The sequence below is a fragment of the Telopea speciosissima genome, chromosome 7 (assembly GCF_018873765.1).
Source record: "Telopea speciosissima isolate NSW1024214 ecotype Mountain lineage chromosome 7, Tspe_v1, whole genome shotgun sequence".
Classification (NCBI taxonomy): Eukaryota; Viridiplantae; Streptophyta; class Magnoliopsida; order Proteales; family Proteaceae; genus Telopea; species Telopea speciosissima.
Window position 1 is genome coordinate 58,981,180 of NC_057922.1, and position 23,972 is coordinate 59,005,151.

A 23,972-nucleotide genomic window follows, 5' to 3' on the forward strand; every position below is an offset into this window, starting at 1 on the left:
ACTAAGAGACCCTCCTTAAGGTTTAAGGATCCAAATTTCTCACCTCTGGACCTATTTTCTAAGCTCTGTCCCTTTGTGTCTATGTTATCTCAATACCCCGACTCCCCCTCTTTATGCGGATAGTCCCTAATGTCCCGAATCCACAAAAGTGAAAATTTTCTCGAACTTGGTTTAGAAGTGCGTGTGTGATCCATTTCTAAACCAAACCCTTTTTAGAAGTTATAGTCCTTCTAGAGAGAGAAATAGTTCTTCCCCCTTCACCTGAACCGAGATTCTGTCCGATTTCCGTACAAAAGTGCACTCGATAAGCCGAAGCTCTACCGGAATTTCAACAAAGTTTTCTCGATAAGTCGAGGTTCTACCCTAATTTTCAACAAAATTATGTTTGATAAGTCGGGGTTTTGCCAGAATTTCATCGACAAAGCTCTTTTGATAGAGCCGAAGCTCCTTGGCAGTTAATGACCTAAATTAATATTTGACGGAGGGATATCTGTCGATGAAATTCGTCAACAAAAGTTTGTTTTATAAAATACGTTAACAAATATTAGATATTTGTAATATCTTGCATGCATGTTATTAATGTATTTAGTCACGTTTTAATCAGTGATGATGTTTGAATATGAGTTTATAAAATTATTTTGACCCCCTATCAATTTAGGTTATTAAAGTTACCTGTTGCAGTGTAAATATTAGTATTTGCATATTTTATTCATTGTGATGTATGATATTCTAGTTGTAGATCAACCTTTCATATTATTACAGGATACTTTATCTTTGAGAGAATCTTTGAACCATAGCATCTAAGAGAAAGACCGACTCATTCAGGTGGAATGAGGTGCGTAAAACCGTTCCGTTTCTGTAACTTGACCTCTTACCTATTCTCTGGTCAGATCATATGAAATCAATCGTACTCCTATCTTTTAATTAGGATTTGAATTACCTCTTCAGGGTTCTAGGCCCTTAACAACCTAGGTGGCAACTCCCTTCCTTTTATTTTAAATTGTGCATCCTCTGCACTCCAACAACCATCATATCATGTGTCATACTTCATTTTGAGTTACTAAAAATGGATATCAATCTCCAATAAGTTCGATGGCACCCGCAAGATGCCCCGATCAACGTGCATTGTACCTACAACATCATCATCGGATGCACTCTAAGAATCCTTTGTTTTTCTTATTCAAATATTGTTGAGCAGTTTTTGGATATCAAACATACCTTTTGAGATGGTTATTTTAATGTGACTGATTTACTCTTGCAATCCCAGCCCTAAGGTAGGCTAGGTTAGGTTGAGGCCTTGGAGTCAACTGAGCCCCATTCTACCAAACCAAAAAAACACAACTGAGCCCCTTAGTTTCAGGCCGTATAGTAGTAGAGGAAAAGTGGGATCTGCCGGGTAACCATTATCTTTTTATACATTGACCTAATTCGAAGCACATCTTTCAAATTGATGCCACTTGTCTTTTCAAACATGTGTTCCCTTCTCCAATGGTGGAAGCCCGTTTTTCCCCCCTTTTTTAGTGGAAACCGCCCCATAGTGGTTTTGCTGATTACAATCGAAGATCTATAAAAGAGATGGAAAGAATGTAGTTCATCATGTAAGGTTGGTGCTTTGAATCTTTTGGTCACCATTGGAGAGTGGAATACATCATTCAAGTTTGGTGATTTGGATCTTTTGAAACTTCCCCCTCCCACCCCACCCCCCAAAACTAAAAGCATAAACAATGCAGAGTTCAAAGGCAGATTACAATTTGTTAAGCCAGCCTCACTGTTCCATTCAATTGATGCACTTGCAATCCCAATTGGAACTCTGGAAATAAGACACCATTTCATTTCTATTTTTATTTCTATTTATTCTGTATTTAAAAAGAAAACATCTTCTCACTACTAGGTAGAATAAAGTTGAACTAAATGTCTCATCATCATTGTAAGCAACAACTATTACATATTGTATATGGCCAAAAGTTTTACAATCAACAAAAATGTTTATCTGGGGAAGTTTACAGGAGGTTCTAAGCTGCCCACCAGAATTCCAAGATCAATGTCCTTGTCCTCAAACTTTTTGATGAATGGATGATTCTGTAAAAGGACAGAGAGACTCAGAAGTTAAGCACTTTTAACTTGAATACAGTGAATACCAAATCTGAAGGAATAATAAGAAAGTAATGGTGCTAACCAGAAGGTCCAAAGATGACTTTCTATCTCGAGGGTCCTTTTGTATGCTGCGAACACATACAATAACATTACTGAGTTCTGAGTAAATGCTACTAAATACTGTTAGAGAAGTGTGACCATTGTACTTTAAATCTATCAATTGAATATGGCTTTATTGACCATAAAGTTCCACAACCAGGGAAAATAAAAGGAAAAAAAAAATTGTTATCATACTGTGAAGATTCGCATGAGTCAACAGCTGCTTAAAACTTCATCATTTCATGGTAGGAAAGAACAGCCTCAATGCTCATAGCTCAACTTGTTTCTTGACAGATCACTTGAATTTATCTGATGCAGCAGTGAAAAGTACTAAACTGCTTCTTATAACAAGAGTGAACTTTATGGTTTCTGACACATTATAATCCCATTCTCATCACCAGTAGACCTAAAATTTTGAAAACAACCAAAAGGATCCACAATATTCTTTGTTGAAGTAACAAAGCATTGGTGCTAAATGGTGTGCTAATGTTCATCTATTCATACAAGTAAAAAGATTTTCCCTGGCTTTCATTATTTGTTGTTTGAACTCCTAATTTCAGTCCTCCTGCTAACAGAAGACATGCAAGAAATCTAGAACTCAAACACACGGTGTTTCACCCTTAAAAGATTAGTACAATAAAATTCACCAGAACTTCCGCAGAACCATTGTACTAATCATTCTGAAATCCATTCTTAAACATGTAAGTGGATCCTTATAAAGTCACTGAGAAGTTATCAGTGATCTTCATCCCCATTCCACATCCACAACACAGGGTAAACAAAGTATGTGACTCCTAACAGAGAAAAGGAAGGCGGGATATTGAATTATAACCTACACTTAAGAACAGAGGTTGGTGGGCGGGAATAAGTAAAAGCATAGGTCAAACCACCAAGCTACACATACTACTAAAATTTCTATTTCATGAGCAACTCGATTGAGGTTTCCAAACATTTAAACAACAAGACCACAATTTATTATACAAATATTGTTTAAGAAGGACTACTAGACAAAACACAGAAATACAGAAAAAATTATTGAAGGTAAATTCAAACATGGTTGAGAAGGAAGACAGTTTGCAGAATAAATGGAGATTCAATAAAATTATTGGCAAGATAAAAATGCCTTAGTTACCAAATATGATAATGGAACCATACCAGGATGATATAAATGCACAGAACTCTGGGGAGAACTGATCTGGAGGAGCAGAAGGCGGTGGTTTCTCCACAATGGCCTCCAAAAGCTCATAAAAGCTCGGCCAGCTTTGGTGCTCTTCAGATTGTATATAGGGGAAACGCCCTATAGCACATTCAAGTACTACGATGCCCAAACTCCAAATATCACTACTATAATCATAAGTACTTCCACTAATACGCTCAGGCTGAAAAACAGAAAATGCAAAAACCTTTGTATTAAAGTTAATTATGACCATGCGCAACAAATGTTCCCATAAATAATAAGTTTGACATAAGAAGAGGAAATTATGCCAACCACTTCAATATTTTAGTGTGAAACCTTAAGAATAACAAATCAACATACCGCCATGTAGTTGTAAGTTCCTACAAATGTATCCCGCTGACCCATCGAGCTGGCAAGCATTGCACTCACTCCAAAATCTGTTATCTTTACTTGCCCTTTCTGATTAACCAGTAAGTTTGATGGCTTTATGTCCCTATGAATTACATGTCTTTCATGGTGCAAGTAAACAAGACCTAGTAAAACCTGGAATAGAAACATTTAACTATGTTAGAAAAAATAGAAGCCTTGTTCTCACTGTTACAGGAGCCTCAGGCTCTCAGTCACTAAGCAAAAACATGTGAAATCTAGAATAATGACACATACTAACCTGCTTACAAACTACTGCAAGATATGGCTCAAGAATTGTTTTGACTTGCTTGAGTACATCTGCCAGGGAACCCCGGTCCATGTATTCTAGCACAAGAGAAATCACCCCATTGTGGTAGAAAGAATGGTAACAAACCACAACATGTGAACACTGTGATGCTTGATTTATTTTTAGCTCCTGCACTATTTGTTTTCGGACATCCTCTTGAATATTCATCTGGATGACCTGCACAATACATCACTCCATCAACTTCATGAAAGTTGCTGAAGTGCACTGCCAAGATTAAACTCGAGTTGACTCAGCCAAGCCTTTTCCCAACTAAATGGGAAAATATTAGTTGCCAAGCCTGGACCATTCATATCTTTAAGGTCACGCTAGTTGTCAAGCCTGGCCCATTCATATCTTTGTCTAGTACAACGCCAAGATTCAGCGGAGATATTCTTTTCTGTCAAGAAAATGTTAAGATGAGAACCACTCATCATGTCAGCCCTGAAGGAAATTATGGAGTAGGAACCATAATGTAACACAACAAAAACAAATCGACCAACATTTTTGTTAATTGATGTCATATTATTTCTGCTATTTACCACTCCCCAAATCCTGAATACTAAATTATTTGAATTTGATGGTAATATCCACCATCAACATCATAACTGTCCAAATATTGTTCTTTCTATTTGGGTTGGATTCAGGAATAAATTGCCTTCCCCTCTTACCTGAAGTTTGGTGAAGATACTAAACCTTCTTACTTAACGAAACAAGTTCCTAAGCTTTAAGGGAAACAAGACATTCTCAGTGCCAAGTATCCATCAGACATTCTAGTTAACTCAGTAGATTTTTCTGTATCATAAGCAACAGAGGAGAGGGGACACTGACTCATTTAATGTTATAATTCTTAATTATGTATCCGTGCTTGGTTAACTTCTTGACCACAATGGTCACCCCGTAAAGAGTCATCACTAGCAAGCAAAGGATATTTTTATAAATCATCACTCTCCCTGAAGGAGAAAATTCAAGAAAGTGAAGTACATAGATATCATGCATAACTGATATGCAAATTGTAAAAATGATTTCAAAGAATCAGTACTATGTCATGAGTCCTACAATTCATGCTCAAAGTTTGGATCCTACTGCCAATTTCATGACTAGGAAAGGCCAATGTGATTTATAATAAAATAGAATTCTCTAATTTTCAGGAAATTTTTGCACCCTGTAAACCAGAAAGTCAAATTATGTTCTGAACATATACTTTAATAGAAATAAACAGGTAACTTTCCAAGAGGGTAGAGGGAGAGAAGGTGTCTCCAGTATAATGACCTTCAGCGCAAATAATGTTCCAACCCATTTGTGGCGAACAAGTTGAACGACACCACCACTACCCTTTCCAATAACTTTGATGGTCTCAAGGTCTTCCAATGAGAATTGGAAATCGAGCTCTTTCGCATCCGAGGGCTGTCAATGAGAAAGGTAAAGCAATCTTGTAAGAAAATTAGGCACACAGAGGAAACCATAAAACTAATAAAACATAATGTGCCTTGGAAGAATTACTCCATGTCAAAGCATCAACATCTATCTGCTAATAACATATGCCAGTGGGAATGTTCACCAGGGAAAAAGAACATTATATGTTTGCAAGAGTAACATAATAGTCCCACTACCCCCCCCCCCCCCCCCCATTATTGAGCAAGTGATGCCAGTAAAACCAGAGAGTGAAGTCCAAAACTGAAAAGACAAACACTACATAACCTTGACTAGACAAGGGCTTCTAGTAAGGAGTTGTGCTACCTAGTCAATTGTATTACTTCCTAACAGAAGATAGAGGGGAGCCCAACACAGATTCACCCTTTGGCTATAGACACTCTCATTTAATCATGAACTGCAAATTTTGATTTGAAAGATCATTTCTACATAGAGGGTAAAACCCCAGCGAGGAAATTTCCCAAGAATGATTAGGGGCAATCATTAAAAGCGCTATTAGGGATAAAATCAATAAGACTCGATAATGTTGGTTAAGCACGAACTAGATAGAAACGTACACGGCTTTCCTTGTCTTCAGAAATCAGCCGCAAGCCTTTCTGATTCAAGAGCAGATCACCATCCTGAAATGTGCCGCTCGCCGTCCTGAAAATGAAAAGGTCCTAATTATCATAACCAAAAAATAGGAAATCCTTAAACGAGCATTAACATGAACCCTATATAAGTTCTTTAACAGTTATTCTTTTTAAATCAAAAAATGAATGAAGCATCAAGAAATTAGTTGAGTAAGGTGAATAAGAAAATGATCTGAATAAATCGAAGAGAAAGGAAAAGGCGACCGGGTATCTGTAAAACAAGGGAGGGAAGAATTGATCCAATTACTCACAGGAAGTTGGTAATAGGGGTTTCTTGAGCAGGAACCGAGAGCTTGAGCTGCTTTAATGGCTTCTTGCTCTTCATGATCACTTTGCCTTCCTAGGGTTTTTCCTGTTTTCCAGGTCTAGAATTGTAATGGCAGAGAGAGAGAGATGCGATCTTCTTTATGAAGAAGAAGACAATGAAGAGAGAGTTACAGAGTGAAGTTTGCCCTAACATTCAAACGAGGGAAGACCGCGAAAAGTAAAACAGTAGCTTCAGTTTCCTTTTTTTCCGCTTATTGGGTTTCTTGACCGTTACTGTATTAATAATCCTTTTTAACCCATAACACTTTATGGCGTTATACTGGTGTCAACATGGAACCGAATGGACCGTTTAAAATCGAACCAAATTGCACTACAGAAAAATGATTCGATTTTGATTTTATACGTTTTCTCTTTTTGGTTCAATTTTGATTTCTATCATCAAACCGCAGTTATAAACCGAATAAGAAACCAAAAAAATCGATACCTTTTACTCAAATACTAGTCCATGCATCAATTGGATTAATTAATAACATAATAATTAATTTAATAAATAAAAATTATTGCATCATTTTTGAAACATAAAATAAGTAAAATGTCTTGGATTAACTATATATTATATTTATTCAAGTATGAATTGAAATGATGGATGATGTTAAAATGGATTAACAAAACCCTACTTTCTAATAGAAGAAATAGTATGTTTATCATGTGAGAGAAGAGAAGTAAAAAAATGGAAAAAAACAAATAATAGGAAAGAAAAAGGAGGGGTGAAGATGAGAAGTTTTTGTTTTTTATCACATAAGCATGAGAATATGATGAATGAGGGACACTGGGAGAGAATAAAAAAATACGAGAATATAAAGGCCTTGAAAACCAAGATCGTCTTCATTATTCTTTCCCAAAACCAACACTACACAAATGACATATAAACCGGTTGTGAATCGGATAGCGTAAACCAAATAGAAATCAGTAAAATCGAATCGTATGTAAAACGATTTTGATTTTGGTTGATTCCTATCCGGTTCAATTTTGATTTCACCTTATCAAAGTGTAAACCACACCGCAACCGAACCGAATAACCAGAACCGCACCGATTGACACCCTTAGTTATAGTGTAACTCCCCCCTCACCTTTCTTTCTTAAAGATAAGACCCTCGCCTTTAATTTTATTAAAGAAAAGACCCTATACAAAATAAGATCTTCCCACAACCCCTCACCTCGCAAAGAAAAAATAAAAATAAAAAAAGATTTATTTCCTTCTTGTTTTTTACATATGCAAATGAGATTCCAATGAACTATAGAAGAAAAAAACTAAAAGAAATTTTTCACATAACTCCCCTAAGGTGTGACTTAAGTACACTTTCACTCGTAAGATTTGGAAAATGTCATGTATCTCCTTTGCTTTTCAAACTGTTATGATCAATATACCCTTGATGGGGTAAAATGACACTAATGCCCTCTTTTTCTTCTTCCTCCTCATCGTCTTCTTTTTCCCCAAATCGTGACCTAGCTTCGACAAAATGGAAGATCTCGACTGATTGTGTGTTCTCTTCAATTTGGTGTTCATTTGTGCACCTGTGTGATTTATAAGCAATTTTTTAGTCTTGGAAGGTGGTAAGTGGGTTTGAGGGATCAACAAGCAAGCCGTCCCAAAGCCCTTCTTGCTCAGGCAGTGGTAGCAACGATGCTGGTAATTTTGAGTGCAATATCTGTTTGGAATTGGCGCAGGGATCCAATTGTGACTTTGTGTGGTCACTTCTTCTGTTGACAAATAAAATTCGCATTCACCTAAAAAAGAATAAAGAAAAAAAGAGGATGGCAAAGTGGAAGGTTCGTCTAGGAGAGTATCGTAATCATTACCGCTCCTCCAGCTCTTCATGCCGCCTATCATTCATCATTATCCACTTCATAGGGGCGGTGGTCATGGATTCAAACCTTGTGGGAGACACAACAATCAAAATCTTTTTTCAAAAATGAGAAGAAAACAATATTTTGAAACTTCCTTTGTAGGTAAGATTTGATTTAGATTGAACGAGCTAAAAAAGCATGGGGTAGGCCTAACATGACTAAGAGAAGTGACGAAGACATGCATGCATTGCTTAGGACTAGTCACAAGTATTGCTTTGAATAGACCTGATTGGAAAAAATAAAAAAAAAACAGATCCATATAGCCTACCTATTTAATTGGGATAAGGCCAATTTGGATTGAGTTTATTTAGTAAGAATTTAAGATAGCTAAAAAATCTTGATCACAACAGTTTTCATTTTCCTTTTTAGATTGATTTCACTTATCCTTTTTTCATATGATTCATCATAAAACACCATACAAAAAATATGGAATGTTTTGGAACATGTCAATCAGATATGGAAATTCAAAATAAGCAGGCCAATGAAAATTGATTTTCCGAAGTTATGCATGAAGCCAACCCCTTGACACGTAAAAAAAACCGCTGACACAGATTGAAGCTGCTGCAATATTAAGTTGAGGTGAAGATAAATCAGGCACAGTAACATTATCAATCAAAACTAATACCCAAAACATAGGATCCCAGAATTTAATTATTTTTTCTGGGAAAGTTGGCTACATACCATTTAAAAAAAACGTATCCGATTCAAACCTGCGACCACTAGATCACAATGGAACAATCTTACTGTTGTGCCAAGGTCCACCCTCTTACCACTAAGGTAAATAATTTTTGTTGGTTGGGCACAGAGAGAGAGAGAGAGAGAGAGATGATGTTGCAGTGAAAGCCCAAACAACTCAAGTTATAAGCATAAAACTTGAATGACAGCTTCGGCCGTGTTATAGTTGCAATAAACACGTTGTGTGCTTTATTACAAAAAGAAAAACAGTATTACAGTAACAAAAAACACATTGTGTGCCTTATTACTAAAAGAACAGCAAAAAAATAAAAATGCCAAAAGGGCTAAGCAGAAAAGCTAACATTGGACTTGTACAAATATGGCTCATCCAATCCAAGTTGGAGCTCTTATAGGCTTGAAAATCCGGCCTGTTAAACTGCTTTATCATACCGTGCATTATTTCTTGCACATGCCAAAATAGTTTTATCAACTGTGATGAAGTAGGCCGCAATTGAAGCTGTTCATCAGTACACAAAGTAACAGAATTTAGCTTTCCACTCAAAGAATGGTTTAGTTTTTAGAAAATAGAATATATTCTGCAAAAGAGTTACTTAATTTTGATTGAGGAATGTTATGCACAAAAAGGTACAAAATATGTCTACAGAGGGCTAATGTTAAAACTGAGCATCAGATAAATTTAAGTGTTTCATTTCATCAACAGCTGTGAGAGAGAGATTTCAACATGAGTTCGACGAAAAAAAAACTTGAAGATTTCACTTCTCCTAAAATATTTTTTTTTTTGGTTATCACATCTCCTAAAATGAGGATATGGGTTTAAATCCAGCTTGCCATCACATACTGAATAACAACAGAAAATAAAAAATAAAATAAAATATCTATCACAATTAATCTAGGCAGACCTTTGGCCAAAGTATACAAGGATTCAACTAAATGAAGGGAAGGTAAAAAGCATTGGCATAAATCAGCTGTTGGTCTTTCTGACTGAAAGAAGTTTATCATCTTCCTTTCCTCAATATTTTTTTCCCAGTGAACCACATATCATCTTTTGCAGTAAGTGGAATATGCATAACTCAGTGTCCTTTTTGATTATGTTGCAATATAAAAAACCCAAATCCTAGAAACAGATAACATCATAAACCACATAAAACAATATGAAACAAGTTTTGAGAAAACAAGAAGTTCCAGCTGACTGTGGGTGGAATTTCAGCATCAGAAATGAATAAAAATGAACATAGACAAATCGAATATGGGTATGAGCAATGAATTTACTAGATGAACAGAGCAGTACAAGGCAAGACAGAGAAAACATAACAACAAAACACCGACAAAGGGGAAAACGCTATCATAAAAAATAAAAAAAAAAGGCTTCACACGATCAAAAAGGTACATGAGAATAGGAAAGTCCACACAATATGAGGAATCCTTCTTGCACCTGCTTTGGCTAATTCATCCATGCTAGGACTGGTAGATCTTCGAACTGGTTGAATGAGAAGATCATTGGGTCTGATGAAGATCTAGCTAGTCTGATTAGGCATTCCATGTTAGAGTTCATATTGGAAGAGTAGAATGGGAAATAGAATGTGAAATAAGCACACAATTGCATTGGGTGCTAGCATCACTCCTGAAGATGCCCAGAGTACAAGTCCACCAAGCTCCCCCAACCACCATGGTCACAATTTGGGAAATGCATTTACGAACATTTGTGAAATCCTACTCTCCCCCCACAAATACTCCAAACTTTCTCCGACAGTTCTCGAAGAATATCTTCCTCCTTAGCTGAGTTGAGGAGGTAGACAAGCTCTAAGGCAACAATATCAAGAGGGACAACTCCATAGGCAAATATATAATACCAGTTAGTTTTTCTGGCTAAACCACACTTTTTCAGGTAGTTAAACAAACAGCACACCAATGATATGGGTTTTAAAGCACTGAACAGTTTTAGTTAACCAGAGCTGCCAGTTAAGAATCAGAAAGTAAGAACAAAGAAAATAGTCACTACATGACACAGATCAGTCACGAAATAGGGATTTCCATCCTAAAGAATTGTCTATCACTAAAGACCAGATCCCAGTAATGAGGAAGAGAATAACACCTAAAGCAAAATATCTGGTTGAATGTAACCAGATATTTTGTAATTGAAAATGCTAATCTCACAGAGACTAAGACTTCACAGTACAATCGCAGCTTAGACAAATTTTATTTATCTAGGGATCCCATGTGTGGCTTTCAAATAGGACAACGAGGTGGCCTCACAGTTTTTGCTGTTAAACTAGGGAAACATTTTGTGATACCAGACCAGTCCACATTGTGATGACAATATTTTGCAAAGCAGGCACAAATTGGCCTGCCCTTCCTTGATATTAAAAAGCTGTCAATGCATATTGAAACCAGCAGAATATTGTCTGTGAAGTGAAAACAAATCTGGTACAGTAACACTAACGATCAAAGCTGTCACATGCGTACCCAAAACAGAGGATCTGTTCCATGGTTTTTTTTTTAATTGCTAAGTAGCTACATCAGTGATGTGAGAAATTGTTGAGGTCGGATTGCAGTTTGCAAAAAGAGAATGCAGAGTGACATACGAGAGAGAGTGGGGCCCATGGCACCACAATGAAAGCCCAACCAACTCAACTTATAACCAAAAAGTGTGGATGGCAATAGCCCAAGTAATAATTACTGAAAATTAAGGGTGTCAATCGGTTCGGTTCCATGCCTTGATGGTGTGATCCGAAACCGAAACGAGAACCGAGTTGGTTCTAGAAGTGGAAACCGAGTCCGAACCCGCTCGGTTTAGTTCGGTTACGGTTCTTGTTGAAAACTAGGGGTATTTTAGTCTTATATTTTGGGTTTTTGGGGTTTTCTGTTATTTTACATCAGTTCTGTCCTTAGTTTGTAAGGTTGTAATAAGGGGTTAGGGGTAATTTCTTATATCTCTAACTACCTTACTTTCTATTTTGTCTAAATTAATTATATATTGAGAGGCTGCCTGCGTGAAGGTATTCTAATTTACCTATCGCAGGCTGCTCTCCTTCTCTCTTGCGGCAACTTCTTCTCCCTCTCTTTCTTCCTTCACCCCTGATGTGATTAGTTTAACTCTGATTTGCAACATGTTATCAGAGCTATATTATTCAATCAAGGGTTCTTCAATCCCTTTCTTCTGGTTTTCTCTTTCGGTTTCCAGTTTTTTTTTTTTTTTTCTTTTTTTGGTGTGCAGCCACCGATTGCTGTTCTGGTTTGCTATGGATTAAAGCCTCCTTATTAATGAATGGAGGGCTGTTTTTTGTCTCTCTTGATGGTGTTTGGTTGTTGATGGGAAGACAACATTGAAGAATCGATCAGAAATTGTTCCTGCTAAATTTTTTATTTCTCTCTCGATGATGATGGTTCCTATTATCACTGGATGCTAATGGCATGCGGTTCCTATACCAATCTGGTTCTTTATGATCTTCTTTAAGGCGGTTTTCATGCTGGTTTGAAGATTCTATCAACTTCTCTCTATGTTCTTCATATTGGAGAAATCGATCTCAACTGGTGTTTTGCTCTCCATATCAATTTTGGTTTCTTTTTTGGTGAAAATCAATGGTTGCTGCTGGCTGTGTGACTCTGGAGGATTCTTCTACTGTGGTTGCCACTCTTCTGATCTAGTGACCTCCTTCTGTTATTCTTTGAGGATCTGCTCTCTTGGTGATGTTCTTCCCCAACTCTGTTTAGTTATTTACTGCACTCGCTGGCTTGCTCTGTATGTTATTGTTTGACTTCTGCTGCAACCTTCATTGCTCCTGAATTGGTACAAGTTGCTGCTGTCCATATTATTTGTGTGGTTGGTGCTCACCTACTGCTGGATCATCATTCCTGCATGTTTTTTTGCACCTGATTTGTTATTGTTGCTGCTGGTTCCTGCTTCTGTCCATCTTATTTGTTGGTTATGGGTGACTCTAAGTCTACTACTACTACCTCTGCTGTTCCACCTTCTTCTGATAATGTGAATGTCACAATTACCTCCATCAAGCTCAAGGGGAGCTCGAATTATTTGTTATGGCCACAGGCTGTGAAAGTGTATATCATGGCCATGGACAAGCTTCAATATGTTACATCTGATCCACCTTTATCCAGTGACAGCAATTTACAGTGAATGGAAAAAGGAGAATGCCATCAGTTTCATCTGGCTATGGAATAGCATGGAACCACATATAGCCACCAACGTTATGTTTCACACCACAGCCAAAGGTGTTTGGGATGATCTGCAAGATACTTATTCTCAGGAGAAAAGTATGAACCGTGTATACGATTTGTATCAAAAACTGTTCCAGCTCCAGCAATCTTCTAAGTCTCTTCAAGAGTAATATTGTTTCTTTTAAGGGCCTAATTGAGGAGTTGAATGTATTTCAGCCTCTTACTACTAATATTGACTAGTTAAAAGCCCAGAGTAATGAGTTCTTTGTCTCCAAATTTTTTGTTGGGTTAAATTCTGATCTGAAGGCTGTGAAGGGCCATTTATTGGCTGGTGAGACAGTCCCTACACTGGCTGATACCTTCTCTCGTCTCCAGTGTATTGCTGCTCCTACTAAGGCTGATTCCTCCCCCAAGGATAACTCTGCTTTTACTGCTGGTCGTGGTCGTGGAAGTGGTCGTGGAAGAGGCCGTGGCACAGGGGGAGGTCGTGGTGGTGGTGGTCGTAGTACTGGTGGTCCGTCAGGTGATCGCGCTAATCGACGGTGCACTCATTATGGTAAATCTGGTCATACTGTTGACTATTGTTGGGATAAACATGGTAAACCAGATTGGGCAACCCAATCAGCCAATCATGCAGTATCTTATGGGAATGTTGATATTGTGACCACTGATGATTCTCAATCGGGTTCCACTACAAGTGGCAGTTCGTCTAGCACTACTCATCGTGACGAGCTTACTCAAATATTATGGAGGTTACAAACTCTTGAGGCATCCAGTAGCGCATACTCCATACCTTCCTCTTCCGTTGCTACCCTTGCTCATGCAGGTACATCTGCCTTCTTCTCCACTACTTTCCATCGATGATTAACTCTGGAGCTTCTGCTCATATGACTGGTGAGTCTACCTTGTTTACGTCCTTTTCGAATAACTCAGATTCTTCATCTGTCATATTAGCAAATGCATCTGTTGCTCCAGTTACTGGATCTAGTACAATCACTCCCACCTCTTCCATTCAAGGTTCGAAAACTCGGGTCTCAGAGCCATCTCGGCCCATGAAAAAACCGAGTTGGGCCGAGATCTCGGCGAGTTTGTGCATTTTTTTTTGTTAGACTCGGAAGCCCATCTCGGTGGGTTTTAGACCTCTGTTGGGTCTGAAAATTGGTATACAACCTATTTTAGGCCATTTAAACACAATGACATTATTAAATTTTGCAAAAACAAAGTCCAAAGATGACTTTTACATCGGACCCTTAGTTAGTAGGCGGCGACGTATTAAAATAGCATAGTATATACATTAATGACATAATTTATGTACATAGAACTCAAACAAAACATTCAATTAATAGGAAAACAAGTTAATAAGCATTACAAATGTTTAAGTTGAATAAGTGATGCATCAAATTGCTCAAGCTTAACAAATAACAATGTTACAAGTTACAAGTTACAACTATCATCACATAAAATGAGATTGAATGACATATTCATTCCCCATTTGTCCCACATAGTCTTCCCATGACATGTTGTTGCTCCACTGTTGCATATAGTTCTCCACAGCATTCATATAAGAGTTGTCATCCACATATGCCAAGACCCCTATCCTAGGGTATAGCTGTTCCACAGTGGCGTTAGACCGTTGCTGTGAAGGTTGATATCCACTGCTTATGCTACTGTCATATTGTGGAATGTATGTGGACCCAACGCTGGTCCCAATGCCAGAGCTAGCCTCACTGCTTTGATAGTCATACGCATGTGTTGACTGCCCAAAGGCCCCAAACTGACCATAGGAATTATATTCAGAACCGGTGTTCTGCTGGCCATAATCATAGGCATAATGAGGTTGAGATGATTGCCACGGCTGATGCTGACTACCAGTATCCATACTCATGCTTCCAAAACTTGCTAGCATGGTGTTCATACTCGTGTCATCATACTGAGGTTGGTTGTGTTTGCGACCCGTCCTTCTCTTGTAAGTTTTGTTGTCGCCACCATGGTCTTGATCTTGTGTGGCATGTGTAAACCGAGACTCACCTGTGAAACGCACAGGGTCCTGCAGTGTTCCCACTTCTTGCTAGTATTGCTCGCGCATCCCCTCATGATGATCATCATAATAACCACCAGCAGGCATGCCACCACCAGTACCACCACGACTACCAGCAGGAGGGTCATTACCACCAGCAGGGTCATCACCATCATCATCAGGAGGAGTTCCTGTTGCAGCCTCAAATGGTCTCGATGACTGAGAATGTGCACGCCCCTCTTGCGACATATAGTCCTCAACATCTGTGCCGATTACGGACACAATGGTGGAGTCGGGCCTACCTCCAGGCTCATCCATCTCTGGTGCACCACGATCCCTCACCCACTGGAATAGGGGATCCTCATCATCATCAGAGTCCTCCTGGAATATGTTGGCTAGCTCGATGGGCTCTTTATCATTCTTCTCAAATTCTTCACATATGTGCCTCATCCTTAGTCTCATATTATAATGCGCATATACCAGTTGCTCCAGTCGTTGACTACCCAATTTGTTCCGCCTCTTTGAGTGTATCAAGGCGAATGTACTCCAGTTGCGCTCACAGCCAGAGGATGAACAGGTTTGTGACAGCACTTTGATTGCTACCTTCCTCAGGTTGGGTGAACTTGTACCATACAAGACCCACGATCGTGCATTATAAACGAAGAATATTAAGAATATGTGAATTGTAAAGGAATAAAATTATAAGTCATATATGTAAAGTCATACTACATTGCCACCTACCAGGGTCTGACTTTTGTCTACCCTCCATTGCAGATTTTCAACTGAAACTTGTTGAGGCCTCTCTGAAGGATTTGATCTATTTACATTTAAAATTTCAAACAGTGTTAGAGGCATCAGTATTTGCTATTTAGTAATTACATTCCTTTACTGACTAGCAAAAGACCAAAGTCCCATAATCTCACCTCATCATTGCAGTTAGATTGTGTCTTGGAATTGACCTCCAACTTCTCGATAACATTTTCAACTGCCAGTAACAAATCCGTGTCCAGCCCAAGATCATGCGAGTACTGGTACTTTGGATTCAAATAGTATGCTAGTAAAGGGGAAACCACAAATATAAGTTGTTAGTGACTGAATACTTTAGAGGTTTGAATATGTAAATGTAAAAACTCATATAAAGTGTATAGATGTTGAAGTGTTGAACTCACCAACTTTATGCAAGGGATGATTCAAGTGCTTCTCCCATCGCTCATCAATGATGTTAATGTATGAGCGAGCACTTTGGGGTATTGCATCTCGAACCATTTCCTTCATCTTTTGCAGGGCAGCATATATGTGGGGCAAGGTAGGCTTCTTCTCCGTGTCAACCATCCTTAGTCCGCCACCCCTGGCTCTAATATGGCAACAACTTTATACAAGTCCTTCCAAAATCCATCACTTGCAATGGTCTCTTGTGCTGCCTTCCCTTCTTGTGTCCTAGAGCCCGGCCAACTAAACCATTGCTCACTTGCAAACATTGACCTCGGACCTACCACCTTCGACTGAATGCTCTTCAATGCAATGTAATTGGTGGCAAATCTAGTGACATCTGGCCTCACTAAATCCCCCTTGCATTTGTCCCTCATCATGGCTAAAGCATAACCATGGTTATATACAAAGGTGGTCACTTGCCTTGCCCTATTGACCACACCAGCCACCAAAGCTTTTTTCCCCATGTCCTTCAGCATTAAATCAATAGAATGGGCTGCACATGGAGTCCAAAAGAGGCGGATCCTCTTACTCTTCTTGTTCATCAATTTCTCTCCAGCCTTCTTAAAATTAGAACCGTTATCCGTCACAATTTGGATAACGTTCTTTGCTCCTATATCTTCCTCCACCACTTGCTTCAGTAGCTTATACAAGTATGATGCATCCTTGACATGTTTTGATGCATCAACAGACTTCAAGAAGACAGTCTTCCCATTGCAACTCACCATAAAATTTATGATGGACTGTCTAGTAGGTCCAGTCCAACCATCAGCCATAAGAATAACCCCATATGTGTCCCAATTTGGCTTCAGACCCTCAATGTACTCTTTCAGCTCCTCTACCTCTCTAGGCAAATATACATTATACAACTCATATGGTGTAGGCCCCTTCCATCCTGCGCTAGCCCTCCCTGCAGCGTCAAGAAATGCATTATAATATGTTCCTTGTGCTACATTAGCTGGAATGCCATTGAATAGCATGAACTTGCTGAAGGCTTTCCGTGCTTCCTCTTGTTTACCACCAACACTTGCGGGATGGTTGGCTGGAAGGCATCTTGTTGCCTAAAGGTAGATGGATCCTGCTCAAGAATGGTATTTGGGGATCATACTCGTGGTCGGGCTTGGGGCCGTGGGATATCTCTTGTGCCAGTGCTTCTCCTCCTCTCATCTTCTTGCACTGGTGCAGCTGAGCCAGATCCACCAGCTCCTCTTGCTTGCTCATATGCTCTAATATTGTCAAAATGAAAACTTTGCCTACTCGCTACCAAAGTCTGCTGGTAAATCCTCCATTCAGCCTCTGATCCGAACTCACCAGGTGTAGGCCTATATTCAGTATCATCTCCTACTCCCCCATGGATGTCTACACCAGGCCTCTCTAGCACTGCTTCATCGAAAGCTATTTGTTGTCTTTCCCTCTCAGCTTTCTTTGTCCGTACTCCTCTTATATTTTGTGTCATTGCCAGTTTCACTTGGCTCTGAACATTTTTGCATTTGGCAACATCCTTGCCCAGACCAGACAAATGTTCCTTTAACCTAGTTGCTCCTCCAGAATTTAGAATCTTCCCATAATAGTTACACTTTGACTTCTTTTTGTCCTCAGACATTGGGACTCCATGTAAGCATGCTATATCCCCCATTGTGTAAGAAATATCGTATTTTTTACACTGTTACATAAAAAAACATGTATTAGTAACTATTACAGACTTAAAGTAAGGTATTAAATACTTAAAGTATTGTATTTATAACTATTAAACATAATATGAAGCTACTACAACAATCAAATACCTATCTCTTATTTATTCCCTAACCCTAGTATTTATTTATTAATTAAAAATAAATTTTATAATTTTTATAAAAAATAATTATACCTTTAAATATAAAATATTATAATATAATGATGTATTTGACATCATTTGAAGTTGGATATTATGTACAATTGTTGTGCATAATTTTTCAATAAAAACAGGTATTTTTTCTTAATTTTATATATTTTTTAATTATTTAAATAATATTATTATTAAATCTGAAAAATAAATTTTTTTTTTTAATGAGTGAAAAAAAAAATTACTCCATGAGGCTGTAGAGCATGCAAACTAGTCTAACATACATCAAGATCACATCCAAACAATAAGTATTTATCCTATTTTTTTTAATTTCTTTTTTGAAAAAAATCATTTTTTTTTTCAAAAATTATAATAAATAATTTAATAACCCAAAAAAAATTCGGCCTCCATCAAGTCATAGATCGGCCTAACTTGTACAACATAACTCAAAATCACACCCATCTAACAACATTTCATCAATTTTTTTTCAAAAAAATAGGTCTAGGGAAAATGGGTTTACCTTCAAAACTCCTTCACAAACTTGAGCAATCCTCCAAAATTGAGCTGCAATCTTCACTTTGCCACCAAATTCACCTTCCAAATGTTCGAATCCAACCAAATAATGAAGAAGAGAAGAGAAGATTGAGAGAAGAAGAGAGTTGGAGAGAAGAAGAGAACCAAAAAGTGCTCTATCGACAGAATAGCCCCAAATGAATTAGAAGTTCTAAGAGTTTAAGTTAAAACAAGTTATTTGGGTCAAAATGACCCAGACCCATAACCAAGACCCACATTCGACCCAAGATCTCAACGAGATCTCGGCGAGATCTTGCAGTTTTCCTTTGATTTTTTCCTATTTTTTCAACCCTCTTCGAGACGAGATCTCGCCGATAAATTGACTTTTTCCTGTTTCACCATGCATCTCGTCTCGGATTCCTAGAAAACCGAGAATCTCGACGATCTCGTGAGATTTCGGTCCATGGTCAAAATGACCCAGACCCATAACCGAGACCCATATTCAACCCGAGATCTCGCCGAGATCTTGCAGTTTTCCTTTGATTTTTTCCTGTTTTTTCAACCCTCTTCGAGACTTGGGCGAGATCTCGATCGATAAATTGACTTTTTCCTATTTCACCATGCATCTCATCTCGGATTCCTGGAAAACCGAGAATCTCGGCGAGATCTCGCGAGATTTCGGTCCATGCTGTTCCATTATTCTTTCCTCTGTGTTGCATGTTCCTCAGTTTCCCTTGAGTCTTCTTTCTGTTAGTCAACTTAATAAAGCTTTACACTGTTCTGTGACATTTTTTCCTACTCGTGTTTTTCAGGATCTTCACACAAGGAAGACAATTGGTGGAAGGCATGAAAAGGATGGGATGTACTATCTTACCTGTGGTGTTGCTACTTCCTCCATTGTTGCTGCGTCTGTTGGTGGGTTAACTCCCTTCTAATGGCATTGTCGTTGGGTCATTTATCTTTAGCTAGGTTACAGTTATTATTTCCGTCTTTTAAGTCTGTGTCTAGGATAGACTGTGAAGCCTGCGAGTTGGGGAAACACCACCGTGTGTCTTTCCCTTCTCAATCTATGGCTCGTAGTTCGTCTTTATTTGCTTTAATTCATTCGGACATCTGGGGTCCCTGTCGTGTCAAGAATAAACGTGGTTTTATGTCTTTTGTCACATTCATGGACGGTCATTCCCGTCTTACCTGCTTGTATCTCCTGAAGGATCGTTCCGAATATCTGTATTCCAAGAACTTTATAATGAAATAAAAACTCAGTTTGGTGTGTCTATTAAAGTCTTTCGTTCTGATAATGCATTAGAATATTTACAAAATGACATTAAAAATGCCTTTTGTATGGTGAATTGCAAGACGAAGTTTATATGGAGCAACCTCTGGGGTATGTTGCTCAGGGGGAGAATCGCACATAGGTTTGTAAGCTACGGAAGGCTATCTATGGTCTCCAACAGTCGCCCAGAGCGTGGTTTGAGAAATTCAGTGCTACGGTGATGTCTTGTGGCATTGAAGTTGTGAGAGCTAGGCAACCAGTAACTGATTCTCTCCAAGATTGCCGATTTGAGAGTCGTTCCAAGTTTCTCCGATTTATGGAGAAACCCTAGTTCATAAAAGGAGGAGAACTAGGGTTTCGTATAGTTTCGATGAAGATTTATCACAACTGCGTTTTGATGGTGCGCATCCCCTACTGCCGCTGCTCTTATATTTGGTGAGAGTGCTCCCGTTTGATGGCGTGCATCCCAGTTTAGGTTTCCACTCTCTTTGATGGTTGTTGGCAACGATTCAAAACCCTCAGGAAAACCCAATCTGAATTTACGTTTTCTGTTTATGATTTGCTGTTGTCGATTGCTAGTTGGGGCTATCGTTTGAAGTCGATTTTTCAGATCCTGATTTGTTATTTGTTGCTAGTTTGATGCTATTGGCTTACTGGTTGGTTTGTTGTTATCAACGTACTGGTTCGATTGGTTGCTGCTGGTTTGGTTGAAGCTGTTCTTCCACCATCCTTCAACTGAACAAATATCTACCGCTGCTTCCCCTTTTGAAGTGTAATCCTCTTTAGTTGTGAGAAACCAGTTGGAAATCATATCTGGTTCTGAGTCCTACCGCCAGATTGGAGTTGCCGGATTTTTGTTTAATCTTTGACCTTCTATTTGGAGTTGCGTGGATTTTGTTTCTACTGCAAACATTGCTGGTTTCGATGGGTTTCTTTGCCTCTGTTTGGCAATCTCTTGTTTATCTCGTATGTGGCTGGAGTTCAATCTCTTTCTTGAAGGTATTCAAGTTTTCGACCTCTTCCCAAAGTAACAGCTCCCATCGAAACTCCTATTGCTGAGTTCTCATGGCTGAAAGCAGACTTGGCTCTACCGCCCTCCTTGTTCCAACAAACTATCGAAGGTTGAAGAAGACTATTATTCTTATTTGCTAAAAAGGACAGCTCTTGTTTATTTACTATATTACCCCTCCTTTCTCTTTTTATTCCACTTAACCTATATTTTACAGCCCTTCCAAGTTTGTCCCCTTACAATAATTTTAATTCCCATCATGTCTCATTGCCTCTTTATCTACCAAATGACCCCTTGCAAAATTCTGGTTATTTACGGAACTGCCATTACTTTTTCATACATTCCCCTATTTGACTACCCATTGACCCTTGAAAATTCTGGTTTATTACCAGTTTGCCCTTTGGCTTGGATTGTATTTAAAAGTGGATTTCAACCAAATTACAGCCATGCTATCATTTTTCAATAATTCTAATTCCCTTCATATCCCATACATTTGGCATATACCCATAACCCCTTTGGAAGTTACTGGTATTCTTTAATTTGCCATTTCTTCCTTTTCCATTACCCTTGGCACCTCTTGGAAAATTCTGGAATATTATGCTTTTGCCCTATCTCTTACATCATCTCTGTTACGTCCACATGTACTACACGTGAGGGGGGGATTATGTACAGTACACCTGCAGACATTGTAGAACCAGAACTTGCAGGAACACTTGATGCAAAACATAGAAGATCAGAGTTTTCACCATTGCCAATGGGTATCTACCTTGTTATTGGGTTGAGTTTGCCGTAAGGGGGAGATTGAAGTATTGAAGAATATTGAAGATATTTGGTTGCTGCCTATTTGAGGACTTTCAGTTGGGTTGATACAGTTTTTTTCCGTTGTCTGATTCAGTTTATTTTCGTTGCTTGCTGCTCTAGTTATTTTCCTTCAAGATTCTATGTCACTATGACAACCAGAGATTCATCACTGGATAGCTATTGAAGATCGTTGAAAGCTGCCTTTTTTGGAAGACATTCCAGTCCCGGTTTGCTGATCATGTCTGTCCAAGTTTTGAAGATCTATTTTTTCAAGTTCTTGAAGGTTTATTTGGGAGTTGCATTCATATGTCAAGCTGGATTCTGCTACAACTTAGTTTCTTCTCATTTTGTTCAAGTTGGGCATTAGTACCTTATATGTGCTCACTTGAGGGGGAATGTTAGCATTACTATGGAGTTCTTTTTTTTCTTTAGTTTAAACTGGATCTTCTTTCTTTAGCATTTGTATAATCCAGCTTGTGGGGGAGTGTTAGAATATATGTACTCCAGAATACCGTGGGGGAATTCTGGTCCTTTTGGGGTATTTTTATGTTATTAAGTGTACTTAGCTTATGTCGGCTATGTGGGTTTTAGTCCCACATCGCCTAGCTTAGACTATTTGTAATTTCCCCTTTATTATAAATAGAGGGGCTTACCTATCAATGAATACAACAAGTTATTATTCTCTCATTCTCTCTTTTCTCTCTTCTCTTCTCTCTCAAGTTACTGGTTACAGGTCCTAGGTTTTCTACACTAATCTATCTTACAGTTACCAGACCAGACATTTCCTTTGTAGTGGGTGTCCTTAGTCATTTTATGCAGTCTGCTCGGAAGGCTCATTGGGATGGAGTTGTTCGTGTTCTTCGCTATTTGAAGGGTGCTCCTGATAAAGGGTTGATTTATCACCCTCATAGGCATATGGATCTTGTTGCTTTTTTAGATGTTGACTGGGCTGGTTCAGCCAGTGATCGTCGCTCGACTACAGGGTATCGTACTTTTGTTGGGGGTAATCTGGTTACGTGGCATAGTAAGAAACAAACTACAGTTGCCAGGTCGAGTGCTGAAACAGAATACAGAGCTATGGCTCATACTACTGAAGAGTTGATGTGGCTCAGGTCTCTTCTTCTTGAGATGGGTTTAACTGTGTCGGTGCCTATGAAGACGTAATGTGATAGCCAGGCAGCCATATACATTACAAGCAATCCGGTCTATCATGAACGGACCAAACATATTGAAGTGGACCGTCACTTTGTTCGAGATGCTGTGTTAAAAAAACTTGCTGAGACCCCATTTGTTTCATCCTCGAATCAGCTAGCAGATATGTTCACCAAGTCACTTTTTGCTCCTAGTTTTTGCACCTGTTGTAACAAGTTGAGCATGGGAGACCTCTATGCTCCAGCTTGAAGGGGAGTGTTGGAAACTAGGGGTATTTTAGTCTTATATTTTAGGTTTTTGGGGTTTTCTGCTATTTTACATTAGTTCTGTCCTAAGTTTGTAAGGTTGTAATAAGTAAGGGGTTAGGGGTAATTTCATATATCCCTAACTACCTTACTTTCTATTTTGTCTAAATTAATTATATATTGAGAGGCTGACTGTGTGAAGGTATTCTAATTTACCTATCGCAGGCTGCTCTCCTCTCTTACGGCAACTTCTTCTCCCTCTCTTTCTTCTTCTTTCATCTTTCTCCCTTCTCCCCTGATGTGATTAGTTTAACTCTGATTTGCAACAGTTCTAATTCGGTTTTCCAATACAGGTCTAATTCGGGTTTAATTTGGTTCTCCAATACGGTTCCATTCTGCTAGGCTGTCAGTTTTTATTGCCTTGCTGTGTTCTCAAGTAACTCCATTTGTATAAATAAAATGCTCACAAAACCTTAAAGGAACCAGAAATATTAATAATTAAATAAGAATCCCAAGTGAGTTCTCCACTTTCAGATCTTATCTTTCGGCTTACCCATCAATAAAGTCAAAGAAACACATCAAAATTATTGTTCCAAAAGGAAAGGCAACACCATAAAAAAATTAAAAAATTAAAAAAAAGATATAAGGTTTTGGATTTAAGTGTGGTTGGTTTGGTTCCGGTTCAAACCGACGGTTTTTTAACTAAAACCATAACCGAACCGAATTAAATACTCATATA

The 23,972-nt window shown here is 38.5% G+C and overlaps 2 protein-coding genes across 4 annotated transcripts in view; both read right to left on the minus strand.

The window, feature by feature from the left end:
• Positions 1-1,838: 1,838 nt before the first annotated feature.
• On the minus strand, positions 1,839-6,560 carry LOC122669948 (mitogen-activated protein kinase kinase 6). 2 transcript variants are annotated; one of them, XM_043866868.1, is made up of 8 exons: positions 6,400-6,560; positions 6,074-6,158; positions 5,355-5,489; positions 4,038-4,262; positions 3,731-3,913; positions 3,349-3,572; positions 2,177-2,222; positions 1,839-2,079 (listed from the first exon to the last, which is right to left on the minus strand). In XM_043866868.1, exons 1-8 carry the CDS (start codon positions 6,471-6,473, stop codon positions 1,987-1,989), a joined length of 1,065 nt encoding a protein of 354 aa, XP_043722803.1. In that variant the 5' UTR covers positions 6,474-6,560; the 3' UTR covers positions 1,839-1,986. The 2 variants fall into 2 exon arrangements, with proteins under 2 accessions (XP_043722803.1, XP_043722804.1); XM_043866869.1 differs by lacking the exon at positions 5,355-5,489.
• LOC122669949 (early nodulin-93-like) overlaps positions 1,920-23,972 on the minus strand; it is a 30,299-nt gene continuing 8,246 nt past the window's right edge. The window contains exons 4-5 of one of the 2 annotated variants that reach the window (XM_043866871.1): positions 9,430-9,515; positions 1,920-2,083 (exon numbers count right to left, since the gene is read on the minus strand). In XM_043866871.1, coding sequence (XP_043722806.1) covers positions 9,430-9,515 — 86 coding nt within the window. In that variant the 3' untranslated portion in view covers positions 1,920-2,083. Of the gene's footprint in view, positions 2,084-9,343; positions 9,516-23,972 lie in introns of those variants that run through there. The other variant, XM_043866870.1, reaches the window with a different exon arrangement.

What these genes read in the sequence shown, in the direction of transcription:
- LOC122669948 (XM_043866868.1), bottom strand. Translation starts at nt 6,473, where the DNA reads ATGAAGAGCAAGAAGCCATTAAAGCAGCTCAAGCTCTCGGTTCCTGCT. An exon ending in GAACATTATTTGCGCTGAAG is followed by an intron (nt 4,263 to 5,354) that starts GTCATTATACTG and finishes TGTATTGTGCAG; the next exon opens with GTCATCCAGATGAATATTCA. An exon ending in GAACTTACAACTACATGGCG is followed by an intron (nt 3,573 to 3,730) that starts GTATGTTGATTT and finishes TCTGTTTTTCAG; the next exon opens with CCTGAGCGTATTAGTGGAAG.